General features: G+C 40.0%; 1 protein-coding gene across 2 annotated transcripts in view; it reads left to right on the forward strand.

The window, feature by feature from the left end:
* The window catches only part of FAM204A (family with sequence similarity 204 member A), a 32,621-nt gene extending 20,147 nt beyond the window's left edge, over positions 1-12,474 (forward strand). For both annotated transcript variants that reach the window (XM_045803243.2, XM_045803242.2), the window contains exons 7-8: positions 11,854-11,960; positions 12,260-12,474. In XM_045803243.2, the coding sequence (XP_045659199.2) occupies positions 11,854-11,960; positions 12,260-12,311 (159 nt within the window). In that variant the 3' untranslated portion in view covers positions 12,312-12,474. The remainder of the gene's footprint in view (positions 1-11,853; positions 11,961-12,259) is intronic.
* The last annotated feature ends 9,424 nt before the right edge of the window (positions 12,475-21,898 follow it).

Consider the following 21,898-nt stretch of genomic DNA (forward strand, 5'->3'; position numbering starts at 1 on the left):
AGGTAGTGGCTAACGCGGCATAAGTGGGCTTTCAGAATCTGAAAGGCACATAGGGCAGCAAGACCAACCGCTAGTCTTAGTCACATCTCAACAGGTAGGTGTAGAAGCTTTTGGCAGCTTTCACTGAATATCCACCTCATTTGTGTCAGAAGCAAAACTTTCTAGAGAACCGGTCCTTAAATGCACCACTTAGGTTCATGTTGTGCCACATGTTTGAGCAGTTGTCTCTTGAATCCCTTTAAAAATTGTGGGTATCCGTGACTGTTTGCTGTCCAGCAAATGCTATACCGTCAGCATGTGGCTGATCTCTGAGATGACTGCATAGTTCCAGTAAAGCTAAGGATGGAAGCATGATAAAAGCAGCAGGGCCTTAGGGTTTGGCTTCCTGATTGTTTTCAGAGACACTGTAGACTTCTTTGTCTTTACCTCTCCCTCAAGGATCACAGGACTCAACAAACTGATGTCCCTATGTCATTGTTTGTCCATTCTTCCTTTTGGAAGACCTGAGACTTGTGTATTATGTGATCTCTACCAACTAACAAGGTGATTGTGACTCAGCCAGAGGCTCCGGGTCAGTAAGTTTTCTCAGATCTTGGTTTAGTAACAAGAAAGAATAAGGCAAGGCCTAGTCTGCAGCATTAAAATGTGGGCTCCACATGACCCGTCCGTGGCTGGCTGTTTTTGTCTTTTCCTGTTGATAAGCACTTCTATCTGAGGCAAGGGGAATTCAGAGAGAAGCATTTACTTTACTGCAGGCTCTGTGTTTTTCTAGGTAAAGTTAGTAATGCGGAAATTTTAAGAGTTGCATACATTCTGTTTTTTAAAAATTTTATTTTGAGATAATTTTAGACTTTCAGAAAGTTGCAAGGTTTGCGAAAAGATTTTCTGTTTACCTTCACTTAGATACCCAGGATGTACTTTGATGATGAACATTTACTTTGCCATTCTAATTTATAGATTAGAATATAATTTAGATTTGCCAAATGTCTCACTGATTTCCTTTATAGCAGAAAGAATAGTTTCTTTTTCCTGGTCTAGGACATTGCATTTTGTTTTCGTGTCTCTTTATTCTTCTTGAATCTGGAAAGTTCCTCAGTCTGTCTGTATTTCTCAAGATGTTAGCATTTTTGAGGAGTAGAGGCTAGTTATTTTGTAGGATGCCCTTCAATTTTGGTTTGTCTGCTATTTCCTCATGCACTTTCGGTAGGAATATCGCAGAAATGATGCTGTGTCCTTCTCAATGCAAGATATCAGGAGACACATGATTTCTGTTTGTCCCATTTATTGATGATGTTACTTTGAGTTTTTGGTTAAGGTGGCGTCCCCAGGTTTCTCCACATTATTATATGGCTCCTGTTTTCCCATATGTAATTAATAAGTCTCTCGTGGAGAGATGGGAGATAATTTGAGACTATGTAAATATTCTATCTGTCATTATACTTTACCCACTAGTTTTAGCATCTACTGCTGATTCTTTTCCTGTTTGGGACAGTTATTATTGTGGTTGCCAAACTAGATTTTTAAAACATTATTTGCTTAAAAATGAGCTATCGGATTATATAATCTTTTATGTATATGTTAAGTCTTGCAGTAAAACCTGGACAGTTGAGAATTGGAAATAGTTGTTTTAAATGATGCTCTGGGAGGGGACAGGGTCACCGTGGCCTCGTGCTCACTAGCAGTTGCGTGTAACTCCCTCCTTACCTCTGTCAGGGAGCGCTCGTGAGATTCCTTGCCCTGCCTTTGGAAGCTGCGTGTCCGGATGTGCAGAAGTCAGGATGTCCAGCCTCAGAGATGTGTGTTTTCTTTGAGGATATTAGGTTTCTTTTTTTGTGTTTTGTTTCGTTATACTGCTGTTGTAGAAATGTGAATGGCATAGCACTGACTAGGTATTTTCTATTTTAAGAATGTTATTTCCTGTTACCTTTATGATAAATGAGATTGCTTCAGAAATAAAGGATATTTTCATCACTTGCAGGGATACTAAACATTTTTTTCAAGTGGTTTTTTTTTTAACTTCCATACAAATATAATGCCTGATTCTAGTAAATAAATTAAACTTACTTAGTGTGGGGTTAAGGAATTCTGATTAAAAGAAAAAGAAAATGTCTTCTATTCTTTTCCTTGTATAAATGGCAAAACATCCGGAAAGTGTTTGCTGTTCAGACACAGACGTTGGAAAGATACTGATGCCGTGTTCGTTAAAACACCTGTGAAGAATAACTAAAGTAATCAAGATGGAATTCTTGAATAAATAGTTTAGTTTGAGGTTTAATTTTTCGTATTTATCCCCTTGGTGCCAATCACCATGGATATGAGAGATGGGATTTTGAGAAGTAAGTAATTGTGAGTTTGGGGCAGAAACCCTTTATGAATTAACTGTATACGTGCACGGTAGGTGTCCTTTTGGAAATCAGGTATATTGGTTTTTAATCAGTTCCGTTTTCTTTTTTCAAGAAGCAGTGACTGGGACCTGCTGATAAAGCCTTTGCTCAGAGGCACAGATCCCAGAGTTCTTAAAGCCTTTTCCAACCATAATAAGTGAAACTAATTTTTGATGTTTAACATTTATAAGCCTGTGAAACCAATAGGGCAGCACCAGTATTGAAAAAAAAAAAAATGAAGCCAAAAGTAGAACCATGCCTGCGAATGGGCCTTGAAATAGTTCCTCAAAAAACAAAAAACAAAAACAACGGTGTTGCGTTTGTCCGTGCACTATCATTGTGGCATAGCAAGTGCCTGTTTTTCCAGAATCACATTCCCTTAAATTAACGATCACATCAAGGATATATATTTTCTGGTTTGAGGGGACAGCTCAAATTCACATGTTTGAAGCCTAGATTCTGCTAACATCTTTGGTTTTTGCCATGTAGTAACGTAGTTGCCTTGGGACTCTCCCTCCTGTTGATTAAATACTTCTTTGTCGTCAACAATGTTGGAGGAGAGATAGTGGGAAAATATACTTGGGTTTGTGTCATATTGATGAAACTGTCCTAGTTAAAAAAAAAAAAAGTTGTTTTTAAAAAAATATATCAGTTTTACATACACACAGAGTATCTGAACATATTTGTGGATTGTTAACCTTAGGCCTGAATTGGAAGTATATTCCATTCATTGATAGTGATCCTTAAAAATTCCGTCCTCTGGTACTGGTCTTTTCTGACACATTATCCAGATTATACCAATTTATAGAAGTCAGTAGAAACACATATTTTAAAATCAAGTGCTAAAGCCTCTATTTAATTAAGTACGCAACACTTAGGTTGAATGTCACGTTTTGGAAAGAGAATTTTTCTCTAGGCATCTTCACGTTAGCCCACCGGAGATAAAGGAAATGCCCTTGGTTTGGCAGCAGTTTCTACCATGGAATGAATCACATCTACATTAACTAGGTATATTGCTCAGGTTGATTTCATTTATAACTATACAGTGTCAGAATAGAAATGAATGGGAAAGAGAGGTTGCCTGTGAATTTTGTTTGAACTTTGTATAGTTTAATGTCCTTAAAGATTACTTTTTCTGTAAATGACTCCAACAGGATGGTCTTTGGCAGCACCAACTAAACTTAATTCTTTGAAAACACCAGTGCTTCGTGTTGTAACATGATGATTATTTTGTGTAACCTAGAAAGAGCATTCATTACATTGGCAGTATGAATTAAACTGAGAAATAATTTTTAATTTTGTGAAATTAAATAAGACGACTTAAATTCTTTGATTCCAAAACATAGGTAAAGTTAATAATGTTGAAATATGGATAGTTTGTCAATATTTAAATAACAAAGGTGGGAATGGCCTTTAAAAAAAACCAACTAATGTTTGAATTAATTGAGTTGTGTTCTTTCCTGTTAAATGAAATGCCCTCTAATTTGGGGAGATTATTAACTTGTCGCTCTGTTTCTAGAGCATTTTCCTAAAAAATCTGGAGGTGTTCTCATTGAAGAGGGGCAGATATACTTTGGAGGAGGTGGTTGCTGCATTTTAGGTTCACATCTAAGAAGTGGTCCTTTCTCAGAAGGGCCGTGAGTGCTCCTGCACTTGCTCTCGCGTTCAGAATTTTCCAGTGTACTGCATTGTTCGGCTTTAGTTTCTCTGAGAGGACTCTGGCTGCAATTCACTCTTTTCATTTTGCGTTTTAGTTTTATGTTGATGTACATGCAGTGCTGTCCTAATGGAATATGAGCTGGAGTCACTTCACCCTCCCCAGATAATACAATTTTGGCAGATTTACCTGTCAGAGTACCTGGAACGTTATCATGTGTGGGGTTCAGAATTGAGATGTTTGTTTAAATTTTTGAAATAGAGATTCTGTCAAACTTGGTAAGTTTAAAGTTACTTTTCGTCAGTGCTATTTTCAAAGCTCTAATATGTTTGCATTATATACCAAAAAAAAAAAAAAAGCTGAATTGAAAGGCATATTACAATGAAGCAAATCTTGTCATTCTGAGCTCTTTTATTCTATAATCTAGAGAGCAAAATTATTTTCCTTACATTTTCGTGCATATTTTTTTTGGGTAGAAATACCTTAACAACCATGTTTCCAAAGGTAAAACAGTTCATTCAGATGTGAAACTGAATGTATATTCCAATTAGCTATTCTAAGAATTTATCATTGGAATGTGTGACTCTAAGAAGGATGGCAGGTACTTTCTGTTTTCTTAATTATTGTAATCTCTTGCCACTGAAGATTGGGTATACAAAGTAAAATGCATTAAATATTATATATATATTAGATAAATAGATAGATTAGATATATAGAGACTCCAAAATATGCGTCTCAACATTTCGTTTTTATAGAAAGGATATTATTTTTGTTTCTAGTACCAGGAGGTGTAGGTGAAGAATACATTATTCCATAAAATTCATTTAATGCCTGCAAAATATTTTTATGTCTGTCTTTGAAATGTTACTGCTCTGCCTTCTGTCCCTTACTTTTTCTTTGTTGTTTTGTTTGTTTGTTTCTCTTTCCAGTTAGGAGAGTTAAGAACCATTTTCTTTGTGGTGTATTTCACTGATTCGCAGCGGAAAGGAATCTAGGACACTGGGGAGAGAAGAGCCCTCACTGAGCAGCGTTCTGCTGGCAGCAGCGTGCTCAGCCACCTGGGGAAGTTGGGCCTTCTCTGCTGTGGGGGACTGTGTGTCTGTTAAGAATCATCTAGAACTGACTTACTTTCATTAACTTTGGTCATTTCTCAGTGGTTTTTTAATTTAAATATTCTTCTCTGTATCATTGTGTCGTCTGAGCGTAGGCCGGGGGGCTTTTAAATGGTGATTTGAATTCTTTGAAGCCTTGTTCTTAGGTCTTAGAAGGAATTTCAGTAATTTCACATAGATGAACAGTTAGCAGAGTGTATGGGAAATAAGCTGTGCCTGTCCAGGTAAGGGAAGGTCTAGCTGTTTGAATTCCTTTACACTGAGTTTAAAGATACATTCATTCCCATAAAAAAATTGTGTATAGCCTTGAAGTTGGAGCATGTTAATATGAGAAAAATAAAAATGGGGCTGAGTGATGGGTTTTTCTCGGGTTTTTAGGTGTACCTACTTAGATCTCTTTGCATTGAGGATGTCTTCTTTTAACCTTTGCGGTATGATTGGGTGCTCACCTAGAATGGTGTTCCTTATGCTCTCTTTTAATTATGTTTATCTGTGCTTTTAACAAACCTTAAGAAAAGATTTCAGATGTTACAAGTCTAATTAAAGAGACAGACAAAGCACAGTTTATACTGTAGATTTTTTCTGCAGTTCAATTAATCAGCATGTTTTCTCTTTTAATTAAAACCATTTTAGTAAATTAAAGCCCACAGCAAAACACATATATAATTTGTTTGTAATTAGCTCTTAATTGGTGGTAGTTGAAGCTTAGCACCCTTGGTTTCTTTCTTCATGATTGCCATTTTATTAGCAGCCAGTCATTAATTAATCTTTTTCTAATTAGCTTATAAAACTGTTGATGGCACATTATTGTAAATGTGATTTTAAGTTCAAAGCTTGTTAATAAGCTTTCTTACTTAGAAGAACAGAGATAAAGAAATTGCTGAAAACAGTACTACAGTTCTTTAAAAAAAAACTGTCTTTCTTATGGGGACTGTGTAAAGCATCTAACAGCTTATGGTTAATTTTTTAATGCTTTTTTCCCCTTATGAATGGGATAAGTTGCTTGAATATAAATGTCTATATCCAGGAGTAATTTCAACAGTATAACATCTTTTCGCCCTCCTTTGGATTACTGTAATCTGCATATAATTTGAAGCCTTAATAGTCATCATTAAAACAGGTGTTATATAAACTATTTCACTGTGAAATCAAAGTTGAGTATAGTAATCAAAGTATATCTTCTTACACCTCATGGACCAAACACATATTATTTTTATAAATTGCAGGGTGAATCACATATGAGTGTATATATGTACACACACATACACATGGTATATATGATATGGGTTTATATAAGTATCTTTATGATGTGTTTGAAGAACAGGATTTGTTGGGTTATGCTTTGAAGTGTAAAAACTACTTGGCTTTTAACTCCTAGGCAGTTGAGGTATAAAAGTAAGTAATGGGTGTTTGCACAGTTGTACACACACAGATATATGTAGCACATGAACGTGTAAACCTGTGTGTGCACATTTTAAGATGACAATGAAATTAGTCTGTTTCTGTAACAAAACGACTTGATGTAGAAGTTGACTGGAGAGAGCATGGCTTGTTTGCAGTCAGCACAGCTTTGGCATCTCAGGTGTGACCATGGAGAGGTCCCAGTCCCAGTGCAGACACCCCAAATTTACTACAGCACATCACCACGTTACAGTGTAGTTTGAGTGAAACACCTTAGCACATCATATTCTTTATTGAAATATACTACTAATTTCATAAAACTCCTTAACTGTGTGGTGTTGTGAGCTATTTGCCAACATTAGTGCAGAGTTTCGAAAGTTCTAAAAAACACGAAGCATCATCAGTCATTGGAAGAGCTTTTTCTTATTTGCTTTTTGAACTTTCCATGTTATTTCAACTTTGGCTATTTCTTTGCTTGTTTTTACGAAGGCATTTTATGATGCCATGCAAGAGACACTAGAAAGGGATAGCTGACAAGGAAAAAATTAAAAATTGGATAAAAAGTAAATGAATAATGTCATATTACCAAAAAGATGAGAGGCTAATTTGTGCCGACTTTTTGCTAATTTTGTTCAAGCCTCAAAATGAGGAGCTGTCACCCGTTCTGTGTAGCACTGATGACAGTGCCAATGATCCATGAAATAAGCTGCCGCTGGCTTTGTTCTGATAAGAATGAACAAATCTGCACAATGTTCGGCTCCCAGAATCTCATTTTCATACTTGCATGCAGGCTAAAAGAAATAAGCTGTTTGCAGGCTTGATTAATCAGACATTGGAGGGGTTTTTGTCTCTTTGATCTCTTTCGTCTCCTAGGTAACTTGCTTGACATTAATGTTGAGCTTGAGTAAAGACAATCAGGAATTGTCGACCAAACTGATATAAAAATTAAAGACCTTAACACTTTAAGTACTCCAGTAATGGTTCCGCTTTACTTCAGAAAACATCTGTTTTCATTTAATTAAAGAACAAAAGAGAATGGCATAAATATTTTTCATAGAGACCTATTATTCCATAAAAAGTTAAAGTATGATAATTGGTATTTTTAAATAAGTGCCTTGAAAGTGTTCAAAAGGGAAGAAAACTTCATAAATCTGTTACAAGCTAGTAATTTTGAGATGAGTAAAATATTTTATGAAATGGATAAGAAGTTTACAGTTATGCTAGATTCAGCTGTTTGAATCAGATGCTTCAGATGATTATCGGCGAACTTTAGAATGGCACAGGTTTAGCAAGAAAAACCAACTTTATTTTGAAAGTTTGTCTTTTAAAAATCTCCACTATGTTACAAGATGCGCCGTTATATCTCTTTTACAACCCAATATGATTTACACATGCTAAACCTGTAAAATTGAAAGGAATTAAAAAAATGTCGCCGTGCATTTGCTTGAGGTTACGCAGACGCTTTTACAAATCTTCCAAGTGCCTGTAAAGATGAGTGCCCCAAGGGTCCAGCCAGGGCCCTGCTTTTCCAACCAGCTGAAGCCCTTATCTTAAATCCAAGCAAAGTACCATTAATCTTTTTGAAAGACCTTTTATGGCTTTTAATATATCCCAAATTAGAACATTTTACACCCTTGGTTCCTGAAATATGGTGATAAAAAGCCTTTAGAGCTTAATTTTCCTTACCGCTTGCTCTGACCAATTTGCAGTTCTTTGTGATAATGTTTAGACACCTTAATTAAAATGCAGCAAAATATTGGACGTTCTATATGGAAAATGCTGATACTTTGGCTACACATACAAGAAATTCCGTATATATTTTTATTCATTTTAAATGTTTTCTTTCCACGTTGTGTTGCTGTAGTTATCTGATGACCCGAAACGTTTGTTGTTGTTGTTGTTGTTGTTGTTTTAATATGAAAACCATTGACCAAGCTTTTGTGATGTTTACTTTGGGCATGAAGATGCATTTTTCTTTTTACAGAAGTGAAAGGGGGATTCTTGTTGGCCTATGTTATTTGTAATACTGGAACATAGCGCGATATTCTTTTATCTTCGGGAACTTGAGTTAGGCATCTTGCCTGGGAAAATGAGTTTCTTCTCAATTGTCTCTTCCATAGAAGATCTTATTATCCCTTCATATTTCCAAATATTTCTGTTCTTTTTTCTTTCTCCACAGGAATAAGTGAAACACATTTTAAGCATGTGAAGGACACAAAATTGATATGACTTTTCATCATCATTACAAGCTAAAAAGATTCTTTCTGTAAAATACATAGACCAGGCTTATGGAATGTTTATCAGTTGAAGAACATTCCATTTAACCTAACCCAGGGCAAAATACAGTTGGAAAATATACCTTTTATACGAACAGGTCTGTTTGAAAGTATTACCTATATACCCAGCCATTTATTATATTTACTTAGTCCACAGAAATGATGGAGCCCTCTCGTGTAAATATGTGTTTTATACATTTTAACGAATTATTTTTAATAAATTTAAACTATGTCTTATGGAATGTATGCTCTAACTCCTTCCTGTGATGCTGATTGTGCTGGCTTGGCCTTCATGTTGCCAGAAAACTAGAAGCTTTAACTGTCTTAGGGGATGTGACCATGTTGAGATGAGTCCCATTTGAATCAAACACATTGAGGTACTCTTCGGCTTATCGATCCCCAATCCAGAAAACCCATGTCGGGAAATTTCAGTAAGTTTAAAATGTAAGCTACATCTTAATGTACAACAGTTTTAGAAAATAATGTTTCCACATGCTTAATGGTACATGGCAGAGATGGTTCAGACCATTTTTGTTTTATCCTCCAAGTATAGGCTCAATTTAAATGTGAGATAAACTCGCCAAGTGGGACTTTTGTTGGGAGGTAGACTTGGCAAAACTATATCATATATCAAATTTGCGTTTGATACATAATACATAGGAATATAGCTAAATAGAAAAACGCAGAGTTCTACATTTTACCTTTTGAAGGGTGAGGGGCAGGGAAGATACTAAATACCCTACAGGAATGTGGAGACACGGCACACACCTTAACACAGGTAGCAAGCCGCGTTTTATGACAGTAGACGGTTTCTGAGGTACATCTCATGCTCCTCCGGGAGCCCACAGCTCCCCACGTTCCCAGCCGCCTTGCTTTAGGTGAGACTGTGTGAACAGTTGTGACCAGAGGACTCCAGGCAGAAACGATGTGTGTCACTTCTGGACTAAAGCATATAAGAGCCAGTGTGAGACCCTCTCTCCCTCTGCCGCAGCAAACTTGAAAGTGACCCGTTGAGACGCTGGTGCCACAGGATGGAGGAGAGCCCAGCCATGCCACTGCTGACTAGAAGCGAGATGAGAAATCACAGTTCAGCCAGCGGGATTTGGGCATTTGTCGGAGAAGCACAGTTTTGGCCAGCCTAACCTGACAGGCGCTGACCTGACCTTGGTGTTTCTGACAGATGAATAGTTTTTTAGCGGAATTCATCTTAATCATAAGTTAGCCACAGCGTCTTTCCAGTTGCATTTTCTCCGTAGATGGTGATGCTCTAGCCCTTTGATTCTTAGCCTTTTCTTAGTTGACTTATCTGAACTTTTTCTGTGATGAAGACCTGGGAACAAAAAGACAACCAAGGGAAGGAGGCCAGTATTGAAACTGTCAGACAGTTAATGTCACTGACAACCCCTTCTGCCTAGCCCCAGTGCGAAGATGAGCGTGGTTTGGCCCCGTGCTGTGCCTCTAGCGCCTAGAACAGCGCCTGGCCCGAGAGTGCCTTTGTGCCCTCGTGGTGTTTGTTGAGTGAACCTTATCCTGTGAAGAAAGATGATGAAGGTAGTGGTGCTGATCATATTGGTGTGAATTCAGGGACTCTGAGGTTAGTCTGCCTTCTCAAGTGCTCTCCTAAGGCACACTTGATCCTTCTCTCGTCAGTGGCTTTCCTGTTGCTGTTGACCAGTTCTGCACTCCGGTTTGATTGTCAGGTTGCTTCCGTTCTTTACGTATATTCTTACCAGGACTAGAAAATGAAATCAGTGTGTGCTGTGCTTCAGAAACCCCCAGCAGTGCTTGATCCCTACTTGATTGTTTCGTCCTAAAGGAAACTGTTCTCCAGAATAAGCTGAAAGAAATCTCACTTCCCTAAATTGGCTTCTCGTACATGTGCTCTTAACTGGCCCACGATGCCGCACTGTTGGCCAGCAGCTCCCTGAAACTCGGGCTTTACCACATTGACCTGCCAGTGGCTTCTTTCTTCTCTTCCGTGTCTGTTGCCCACTCAGGTGCATTTGGGTGAGTCCAGAGATAGAAAGGGAAAGAAACATCAGAAGGAGACTTTTAGCCTTTGTTGTAAAGCTGGGTTCTTAGCAGATATTTTTGAGCTGTCCGTGTGGGCAGGCATTTTGAAAATCAGAGCCACTAAAACTAGAAGATCACCCTGCTTGTCCTGGAGATACTGGTGAAGAACAGTTCGGCAGCCAGGGAGCTGTGCAGAGAAAAATCTGCGAACTGTAGGTTATAGCATAGAGGCTGAAGGGCTGGAGAAGCACAGAAACAAAGACTGTTTTAGGTTGACTTAGAGAAGACTTCAGGGGAAGGGGGGGTGGGTAGGAAGGAGGCTTTGTTTTGATCGGACCTTACAGGACTGGGGCAGATGGGTGTCAGGCCAAGCAGGAACAGAGGGGCCCACAGAGGGACCACTTAGGTACTGTGGTCCTCATGCCCAGCCTTCTCTCCTCTTAGCACCCTCTATATTCTGTTTTCTCTCAGTGAATTGAAAGCTGTTGCCCATCATACAAAGTGCGTTTATGAAGCAGTAATTAGCTTTCCCATGTTTTATTAATCACATCTATGACTGCCAATCAGAGCTTCTGATCAGCATGAGATAACTGATGTGACCATACTGAGTTGCTATAATTCTAGCCCAGAGCAAAGAAACTTGATGTCTCTGTCAGTCTGCGTGGCCTTATCAGGGGTAAATTCCTGTTTGGCCTACTGAAATGCTGGAATAGCTTGAAGATCTTCATCATATCCTTGTGGACCCTCGAGGGCCCTTGGTTTGGGAAGGATTTCCATCCAGGAGACTGGTACAACCAGGGTGTAGGGTCTGTGGGAGGTAAGGGAAATACGGGCCGCGTCTGTGCATTCGTTCACTTTGCTGCTTCAAGGGGGCCTGAGCATAAGAATTTCTAATTTGTAGCTACGGCTTTCATACCCACGAGTTCTCCAGTATTTGTATGACTGTAATTCTTGTATTAGCTAGCATATTTCTTTTCACTTTTTTTGTTTTTCTCCTTTGTAATTCGTAGCTTGGTGTAAAAATTGCCAAGGCAGTTGCCTGCCACAACTTTGTAAAAGCCAAAAAGGAAGCTGAAAATTCACAGGTTGCCCGAAAAAAGAAGAAACTTGCATGGGGGTAAGTTTGTTGAAGACTTTTCGTTGTAATACTAGTAACTTCATAGGAATGACAGAAATCCTGGAATACATCGTACGAATCCAGTTTGTGTGTGATTGTTACTCATTTTGTTCTTTGTGTCTTTGCTGTGTGTTTATCATACTATAAATATGGAGGCATTTCTTCATCCTTTTTGATATTTAATTTGTCATCGATGGAGTATGTGAAAATGTTTTAAGTTTATTTTCCTGTGGTACTTAGTAAGCACGTTTAGGAAAGTATTTCAAAATAAATTGAGATTTCTGTGTTCTTTATTTTAGGTTTGAAGCAAAGAAGAGATGGGAAACAAAGAGCAACATGGGATATATGTAACTTGCCAGAATTCCTCAAGACATTTGCGTCTTGACTTGAGTCTTCAAACGCTCAGTTTACTGAAAAGATTTTCCTGCTTACATTAACTATGTCAGGAAACTGATAGAAATTGGAAAAATAAGCAGAAAATCTGGGAGTTGATTATTAAATCTTTTCAGTCTTTTCCTAAAGTGTTCGTTCTATTGAAGTGAATGAGATGGGACATTCTGTTATTTGTACAAGAAATCTAAACATACACACCAGGAAAAAAGTTAGCACTTTGTTTGTTTATTTATTTATTTATTTTTATTGAACTCTCCAGTATAAAATCAATTTTACTTTCATCCGTCCATTCGCTGTAGCATAGCCAGTGAGCTCCTTGTTCTTTCTTATCTGTACCCAGTGTAACAGCACTTATTCTGGAATCGTGTTTTTAAGATTGGCATTTGTTTATAAAGGATTAGTCATAAGTGCATGAGAGTCTCGATTGATACTGTCTTTACAAATGACTGTAATTATCTTAATGTTATAAAAGTAATTATTGGTTCTTTATTGGAGGCAGTAGAATTGATCTTTCACAGTTAAATAGTGAAAGCAATTGATGAATTTTTGTATACTTTCAGATAAAGTATTGTAATTTTAAAAAGGTCAGAATGTAGTATTTGGATGATGATTTAAATTCAGCTCTGCCTGGCAATGTCTTCCTAAATCTCTCTCTCAGCCTTATCATTCCTTAAATCATGAGATGGTTCTTAGAAGAGAAGATGTGTAATTGTACTAGACAGTTACAACTCTGGACGATATAACTTGAAACCTTCCAAGAACATAGTTTGTTTTTTACTCCTCTTCCCCATTACTCTTTTTTTTTTTTTTAAAGATTTTATTTATGTGTGTGAGAGAGAGGGAAAGCGTGACCTGGGGGAAGAGCAGAGGGAGAGGGAGAGAGATCCCAAGCAGACTCCGTGCTGAGCATGGAGCCTGACATGGGTCTTATTCCCAGGACCCTGAGATCATGACCTGAGCGGAAATCAAGAGTTGGACGCTTGGGTCGCCTGGGTAGCACAGCGATTAAGCGTCTGCCTTCGGCTCAGGGCATGATCCTGGTGTTGTGGGATCGAGCCCCACATCAGGCTCTTCTGCTATGAGCCTGCTTCTTCCTCTCCCACTCCCCCTGCTTGTGTTCCCTCTCTCGCTGGCTGTCTCTCTCTGTCAAATAAATAAATAAATAAAATCTTAAAAAAAAAAAAAAGAGTTGGACGCTTAACTGACTGAGCCACCCAGGTGCGCCTCCCCATTACTTCTTAAAAGGTCAAATAAATTAATGAGGACAAGGTGGATTGGTGCTGTAGGAAGTAGTTTTCATTAGATGTGTGTTTCAGAGACGTAACTAGAAGGGGCTTTGAGAAACCATGTAAGAAGCTGGCAAATCAGACTGGGTATCTGGTGGTTTGACATCTCCCTGCCCAGTGCTTAGCAGAGGTGAAGAACTGCTTATCACTGCTTTCATCAGTTCACCTCCCTTCAGCAAACCTCAGAGGTTTGCCAGCTGGCTGGTATAAACTTTCTCTGGGTTGATAATAAAAATTCGGGAACATTAGAAAATGAGTCATGATTATTGCTTTATTATTATTTTGTTACTTTTATACTTAAAATAGTAACAAAATTTTATTAATTTATGGTAACATATTTAATGTTTTCCCTATGTTTTGGGATAAGTAAATAACTAGTTGCTATTTAAGAGAACAAAAACCGTATCTTGCTTCCACTTAGGTGAGAAGAGCCAGTATAGAAAAAGCAAGGTTTTAGGAGATTGGGTATCTATTTACAGAATTCATCATAAAAAGGTAAAAAGGTGTCCAGACCAAATATTGGAAAATCTTATGTTTTATTATTTAATATCCCCTGTTGTGTTTACCTACAACATTTCATTTCAGACTCCTAATAGGGGAATACAAACTTAGAGTATAGAAACCTTTTCCGTAGAAATCCATCGTGGGGAAGACATCCACTGCGCAATCCGGTGGTTTTGTCTGAAACATTAAATGTGTTATCGTGGCGCAGGCGCGTAGTGTAGATATTCTCGCGCACGGGGCTCGCGGACGGCATTTCCCTGCCAGCGCCGTCTCATTTTTCTTTTCCTGTATCTACTTCCTTCGAGCACTTAGTGACCCCTGCAGGCATGTTTCGCATCTCCTCATGCTGAGGCCTTGCCAGCTCAAGGGGGCTGATTTGGGAGCCCGTGACCCGAAGTCCAGCTACAGAAGCCTTTCTTCAGCCTGTCCGGTGCTGGCGGTCGCGCTGCCCTCCCCGGGGCCGTAATACAGACGGGAGCATTTTAAGCCCGTGGAAGGCATTACCGTGGGATCGAATGTAGCAGCGGACTCATTTGTTGAGGGGGGGGGGGCGCATCTCATAAGTCTTCAATTTTGGGGGGCCTGGGTTGTGAAAAGCTCCAAAATATGGTACAGCAGGAAGGGGGGGCAAGGAAGGGAATTGGGGGAGAGGAAGGGACTGGTTGTGTGCTGTGAACCCGGCTGGCATGTCGTCAGGACTGGTTTTATTTTACCAGCTTTAATTTGAAGTAGACATTTTGCTCAGTAAAGCAATAAAATGGGAACATTATTCTTAGAGCACCCATGTTGCCCAAAAAGTGTAGTCATTCGTCTTCTCCATCTGCTCACAGCAAAATGAGGATTCTTTTTGGATCAGTAATAACTTCAGTTCCTGAAGCTTCGCATGTGCATTTACTACTGCTCGGATGCCTGAATTAGACGGGGGATGTAAACGTCAGTTATTGTTCACTGAGATTAATACGTTTCAGGCTGTCGGTGTGGCATTAATGTAACCGTGATTTACGGTTTCAGTACTTCAGGCTAAAATAACTTACTAAGGAACAGTAATTTTGAGCTTTATAGTGCTGGTTCTGAGAAGGAAGGTTGGTAGTACGTTCTTGTTGGGAGCCCTCAGGATGTTTCTGATTTTCAGCAGAACGTTCTATTTCTTTCACCAAAAGGAGAGTTTGAATATATAATCTCAGGTTTGTGATAATTAGTTCTGATGACAGAGTTAAATACCTTGGCCAGAACTGTAAATCAGTAGTTAAACAGGTTTCTGCAGCTGATCGTAAATCTCAAGCTCCATATTTTAAGCATATTTATTCTTTTAGAGACACGGCTAAGGGAGGGGCAGGCCAAGGATGGGAATAAAATGTTATCTGAACTTTGAGTAACAGCCTAGAACCTCACATTTAAAATCTGATTTCCCTGCTACCTTTGGTCTAAAATGTTCTCTTTTCAGTATTTTAATAACCTTGCTTATTGTTTACTCTAAGCCAAGTTTGAGTTTAATTCTTAAACTATGAAGGTTAATTTCTAAAATGTTCAAATTTCTATTCGCTAGGTAAAGATACCACTTTTTTAGAAATGTTATGTCCTGCTACACTATAAAAAATATATGAGGTTGATATTTAAATAAGATGCCAATTGCGTGTGTTTTTCTATGAGATAAGGTTTTGGGGAAACAAGGTAATGTTATGTCAGACCTCATTTTGGAAAATTAACTTAGCATGAAACCCAGTAGTCAGATTCAGAACCAACTGAAACAATTCAAGTTTTTCCATGTTGGCAGAAGTTGCTTTTATTTTTAGTATCTGGCAAAGCAACAAATGCTTTGCATGTCAATTTAATATTTTTTCAAGCCAACTGTTTATTCATTGGCTTAAAATTTACACTCTACTAAAGTCTTAGTCCTGACTTTCATGAAACAAATAGTAATATTTGGACAAAATATGTACACGGAAATCTTTTTCCAAAACCAAATGTAGATTGGTATTTGTGGCATCAGTGCCTTTTCACATGGTAATGGAGCTAAAAGTACTTTGAAAGTCTAAGGCATTTAGAAACCCAGGGCAATGAATTTCAAGGAATTAATTTTTATTATGAAGTAATCAGAGCATCTTTCTAGGTTTTCAGATTTAAATTAGTGAGAGACTTTCTGCTAGGAGGTAGAATATATGTTAGAGTAAATTTCAGTGAACTATCAAAAGATTATTTTATCAGCATATTGAGACAATAAGACCCATTTTCCATTTTGAGGTTGGGATGCTTTCGATAGATTTTGATAAAATGAGCAGAACTGCCTTCTTTAGTCTTTATATTTTATCCTCCTTCCACAGTGCTCACCTTGAAAGAAACACACACACACACACACACACACTCTTACACAGTCAGTGTTGGAGCTGTCATCAGCCCTGAGACTTAGTGGGGAAGTGATTTGTGACTCCAGTCAAGAACATGGCGGTATGTAGCTGATCAAGGTGGCCATGAAGAGACTGAGAAAGGAGCCTCCAAACCATTGAGCTCTAGTGTTAAAATGAAGTGTGTTGCTTCTTCAACAGTATCTCCTCCTACTTCTGCTAGAGTTTCTTCAAATACAGTGGTGTCGTCGGGGTAGCTTCCTGCAGCACTGGCTTTTGTGATCTTGACCCTGGAATACAAGTACAGGCTTTTTTTCGGGGGCAGGAGGTGGGATGGCGCCCTCTCCGTTAAATGCCATCCAGTATGCTGTATTTCTAGATGGACTTGAAAAATCAAGAATTAGCTGAGGGATACTTATCTTTTTATTAGTATTAGTAACAAGTTTTAGATTTAAGTAGAAAAGGCATAAAAATATTCCTAGTGAGATGGCTTTTTTTTTTTAAAGATTTTATTTATTTGACAGAAAGAACAAGCAGGGGGAGCAGCAGAGGGAGAGGAGAAGCAGGCCCCCCCTGATGAGCAAGGAGCCCGACGCAGGGCTCTATTCCATGACCCGAGCTCAAGGCAGAACCGACTCTGCCACCCAGGCACTCCATGAGATGGCATTTTTTTAAAACATCGAGTTTGGGTACCTGCTTTTTATATCCAGAACAAGTTTCTTAAGGAGGTACTTAGAATAAAGGAATGGAAGGAGACAAGAGGGTAGTGCCCAAGAGAAGCCTTAGCTCCTGGGTGCTCCTGTGCCAGGTTTCTGTTTGTGCCTACTCCCTGGCATTGTTCTAAAAGCCCTGGCCCTTACCTCCTCCAGGGCCCGTGAACCGTCTCTTTCTGAATTGCTGCAGGGGGCCTGCTATGTGACAGGTATGGAATGAGGTAATCTTTTCCCACCTCTAATTTCTGAAGGGTGTGTCTGTCCAGTTATTACTTGTTCATTGAACTTAAAGGTTTAGAAACCAACAGCTACAGTACAAGCTGTAATTATTGATGTCTGTTTCATATTCATCTCTAAGTTCTGGCATTTGATCAAGAAGTTAATATATCACTTCATCTTCTGGCTGAATGTGCCTCAGCTATAAACATTTTATTGTTTGATGGATAGTGTATAATTATGACTGCCCAGAATAAAAAGTTTTCATTTGTAATCTGGTGATACTAGAAGAAGTAATTAAGAATGTCACAAGGAGTAGTGAAACAATGAAGCCTTGGATTGCTGTGAATTCCTGCCTACATAACATCTAAGAAACATTTACTGAGCACCTACTGCATGTCAGGTTGCACACTGACTCCAGTGGTTGCACAGGTGAGTTAGCACCGTCTGATGGGAGATGTAGGTAACCCATGATTTGGACAACTTGATTTTTCGGTGGGATGTTAGAAAATCAGTGACTTTTTCTTTGCCAGATACAAAGGAATCATCTACATGTAATAAATTAGGTAACTTACCAAATTTGAGTCACACGGGTGGGTAGGCCTTCTCTCCAGGATGGAGTTTCCTAGCTGGGCAGCTAGCTACAGTCTCTCACCAGTTAGTGACTGATCCACACATGCGCACCTCACAGTGAGTGGGCTTGACACCCTGACTTTCTCTTTATTTCCCAGACTTGCCACAGAGGTGAGGGTCATTGACGGGGTCAGACTCAGAAATGAATGCACTGTTTTTGCACAATAATTTTAAGCTTTATGTTTCTCTTAGACTATATCAACATGTCCTCTGGGTTAGAATGGCTGGGTCATAGTGTCTGTCCATGTGAGGGTGACATTAAGTGCTGCAACAAATAGGCCCCCAAAATATGATGACTGAACACAATAGAAGTTTACTTGGTCATGGGACAAGGAAGTTCTGTCAGTGTGGCCTCTGCTCCATATAGTCACTCAGAGACCCAGGCCGACGGCAACTCTCCTTCTTTCCCCAGTACCTCTGGTGTCACCATCTAAGTGACCTGGAAGGGAAAAGAGCATGGGAGGGCACTCATGGGAAGTTCGGGGCCTGGCCTGGAAGTAGAACCCATTACTTGTCACTTTGCACTGGCTAGAACTTCATTATTTCACCACACCTAACTGCAACGGAGGCTGCGAAGTGTAGACTGGCTGTTTCCCAAGAAGAGGAGGAAATACATTTTAGCGAATACCTAGCAGTGTTTGCCACCTTGCCTCAGTCACATAGGACCTTGACGACTTGGGGGTGCAGCTGAGTTCTGCCGCGACGTGATGTTGAATAGAACCGACTGCTATCGGTGATTTGATGCAGACATTTTTACTTGGATGTGTTGACAGAGCTGATCAAGATAGCCACTCAGTTACCAGGAAATGTGCATGGAAGAGGTCCTAAGGATCTAGCATGATGTGTAAGTGCTGAAATAGAATTATGTGGTCAGCGAGGGCTCGAATGAGAACGTAGTTGCCACCCGTGGAAAGTTAAGCGAAGCCTCATGGTAGAGGCGATGTTTAGTAGAAGTCAGAAAGGGTAATTGGGACTTCAGCCAGGAGACAATAGTTGAAGCATGAGGACCCCAAGCAGGAGGAGCAGCGTGGCACAGTAGCATGGCAAGGGGTTCGGCAGCAGGGTAGGATGGGAGTTTGAAGGTCAACTGGCTGAGCGACGGTGCTGGAGAGGGTGGCTGGGACCTGCCTGCACAGTTTGTGAGACCCGCTAGGAAGGTTGGACTGAGTGTAGGGAGTGAGGGGACGTTGATACGTATTAAACAAGAAAGGTACAAACTCATGTATGAGGAATGGTGGGTTGGAAGGCAAAACGAGAGAGGCCGGTTAGGTTGTTTCAGTAGCCTAGGGACGAAATGAAGAGAACCTAAACCAGGGCTGTGGGCATTTTGAGAGCAGGAATCCCAGAGGTGTTCAGGCAGCAGACCTGACAAGACGCGGTGACTGCGTGGGGTGGGAGGGGCTTCGGGGAGGGTTGGGTGTCTCTGGATGGTGGTGTGGAGTGAGGAAGGTAGTTGGAGAGCAGGTAATGTAGGTCATGTTTAGCAATTTAGTCCCACTTAGTCATGCCAAGCCTGGCATTTTGTAGTAAGTCCTCTTTAGCGATGTGGATCGTGGGATCCCATTGTGTCGAGGTACCTGCGGCTGCCGCTGAGCCACCAGGCAAGATAACAGTGCGGGGACAGCTCTTAGAGACAGCATCAGAGGGCTCTGGGGATCGTGGCCAAATCTAGGAACAAGGCGGGATTACAATAGACGATGACTTTGCTCCAGTCTCCTAGAAGGGATGTCTCATATGTCTTGTGAAAGTAATTTTTAAAGGTGTGTGTTTCTGGAAAAACCTGTAAGGGAGGGAGTGAAGCTGATGTGGAAGGGAAAGAGCCCGTAGAGCCTTGGATCTATGAAACCCCTCCTCTCACCCCTTGCAGCAAAAGATCCAGTCTCTCCCACCCTCATCTCGGTCAGTTGGGCTGTGGGCTGCCCCGGGGCGGAGGGGCATGACTTCCCTGGGCAATGTGGCCTCCCTCCATGGTGAGCAATCCTCCAGAAAGGGGGACCTGTTAGTAGCCTAAATAGCAGCTGGGGATGGGCACACTGATGCAGTAAAGGGGAGATAATGGGGTGTCAACACACGTGCGGGTACGTGCACAGACAGTCCTGGTCACGGCTTGGGCCCAGGTCTGTCCGAGCAGTGTGGGGTGGTGGACCAGAAGCCTGCAGGTTGTAAGTAATCCACACCTCGCCTGGTGACATGAGTAAATGTGAATTGATATGACCGATTGTGTATATTGAAGCCTGCTGGATTTGAAATCCTAAGTGTTGGGAGTATTGATTACAAGAATAAAGTAAACCCTTTAATAACCATCTTTGAGATAGTTTGAAAACTAGTGAGCTGTTTAAAGATTTAAAAAACTCATGATCAGCCTACAACCGTGCATACAGCAGGTGCTGTTCAGACAGTGGAAAAGGAGCAAAAATTAAACCTACTACTACAGGATATGTGCTTAAATAAGTGGATAAATAGCTATCTATAGATAGCTACATAAATACAGATGTAAGCAGTGGAGTAAATTTTGAAATAAGTTCCATGGAACCTTGTCCCATTAAGGAAAACAGATCTCTGGGGTCAAATGTGGGAAATACTGCTTGCTGTTGTCCCAGTGCACGTCATCAGCACATCAAGGGCTCTTGAGAAGTCCGTAAACCTCTGCTGATATTTATCATAATGCTTATCAATCTTTGTTTAAAACTATGTGTTTTTTGTCACCTAACCACTTATTAACAATCCACATATTTATTTGCACCATCTTGAGAAATATAAATCTAACTAGCATACCTGTGGAATGGTAACATTTTAGACGAATGGCTCTCTTGCTCGGGGAACTTTGGGAAGAGCCTGTGTGCATTCTCCATTCTGTGTTTGTGCTGAACTCCCCCCATCCCCGTCTGGCAGAAGCCATCCTTTATTTGAGGCTCGCCTTAAATTCGCATATTCCCGAGTTTTCTTTGACATCTCCCTCCAAAGCATGGAAATCACATCCTTGGAATGCCTATATTACGTAGGTTTCTGAGTCCAACCCAGACCTACTGAGTGACTATGTGGTTTGGAACTTTTGTTTTAAAGCTCTCAGGTAATTCTCATGCAGCTAGCTGGGGACAGGATTTTAGGCCAACATTTTATGTGGATGAATGGGTGGATAGATGCGTAGGTGGGTGGATGGGTAAATATATACAAACCTGGTCCTTCCAGTTAAACCATTTGAAATCCTGTCTTGATGTTCTTATTAAATACTCATGACTGATTGAGAACAGAAACCTTGGAACTATTGTTCCAAGAAACTCTTCTACTGAATATTTTTTAAAACTCTGAGAATTCAGTGTTGTCTATGCTCCTGCCTTAGAGAAATGCCTTAATTCTTCATATATCACAGAAAAGTCTAGCAGGTTGAGAAGCTAACATGTTCTCATTACGCTTTCCATATGATGCTCTTGGAAGCCAAACACACGTTATGCCTGTTTTGTAGATTAGGAAACTGAGCTGCTGGGACCTTTAAGAGAGAACTTGAAAGCCGTACCTTTAGCATCAACGATCAGGATTAGACCCAGGCCAGGCCTTTTGCTCTTTCTCCCCATTCCACTGATTCTCAAAGTGTGAGCCAGGCACCCCTGCAAGCAGAAGAATCACTTGTTAAACATGTGAATTACAGAGGGTGCGGCCTGGGATTCTGCATTTTAATAAGCTCTCTGTGATTAATACATACTAACATTGAAGAATCATTGTTTTGGAGAAGCACCTCCTTGCTCCAGGGGGAAAACTGGAATGGGAAAGGAAAACAAGCCATTGAAACTAGCACATGTCTTATCACAAACCGTAGGGAGGGAGGTGTCCCATGTAGTATAAAATCTGCGTCT

Source organism: Ursus americanus, chromosome 6 (genome assembly GCF_024610735.1).
Source record: "Ursus americanus isolate L20-20 chromosome 6, mUrsAme1.1.p, whole genome shotgun sequence".
Lineage (NCBI taxonomy): Eukaryota > Metazoa > Chordata > Mammalia > Carnivora > Ursidae > Ursus > Ursus americanus.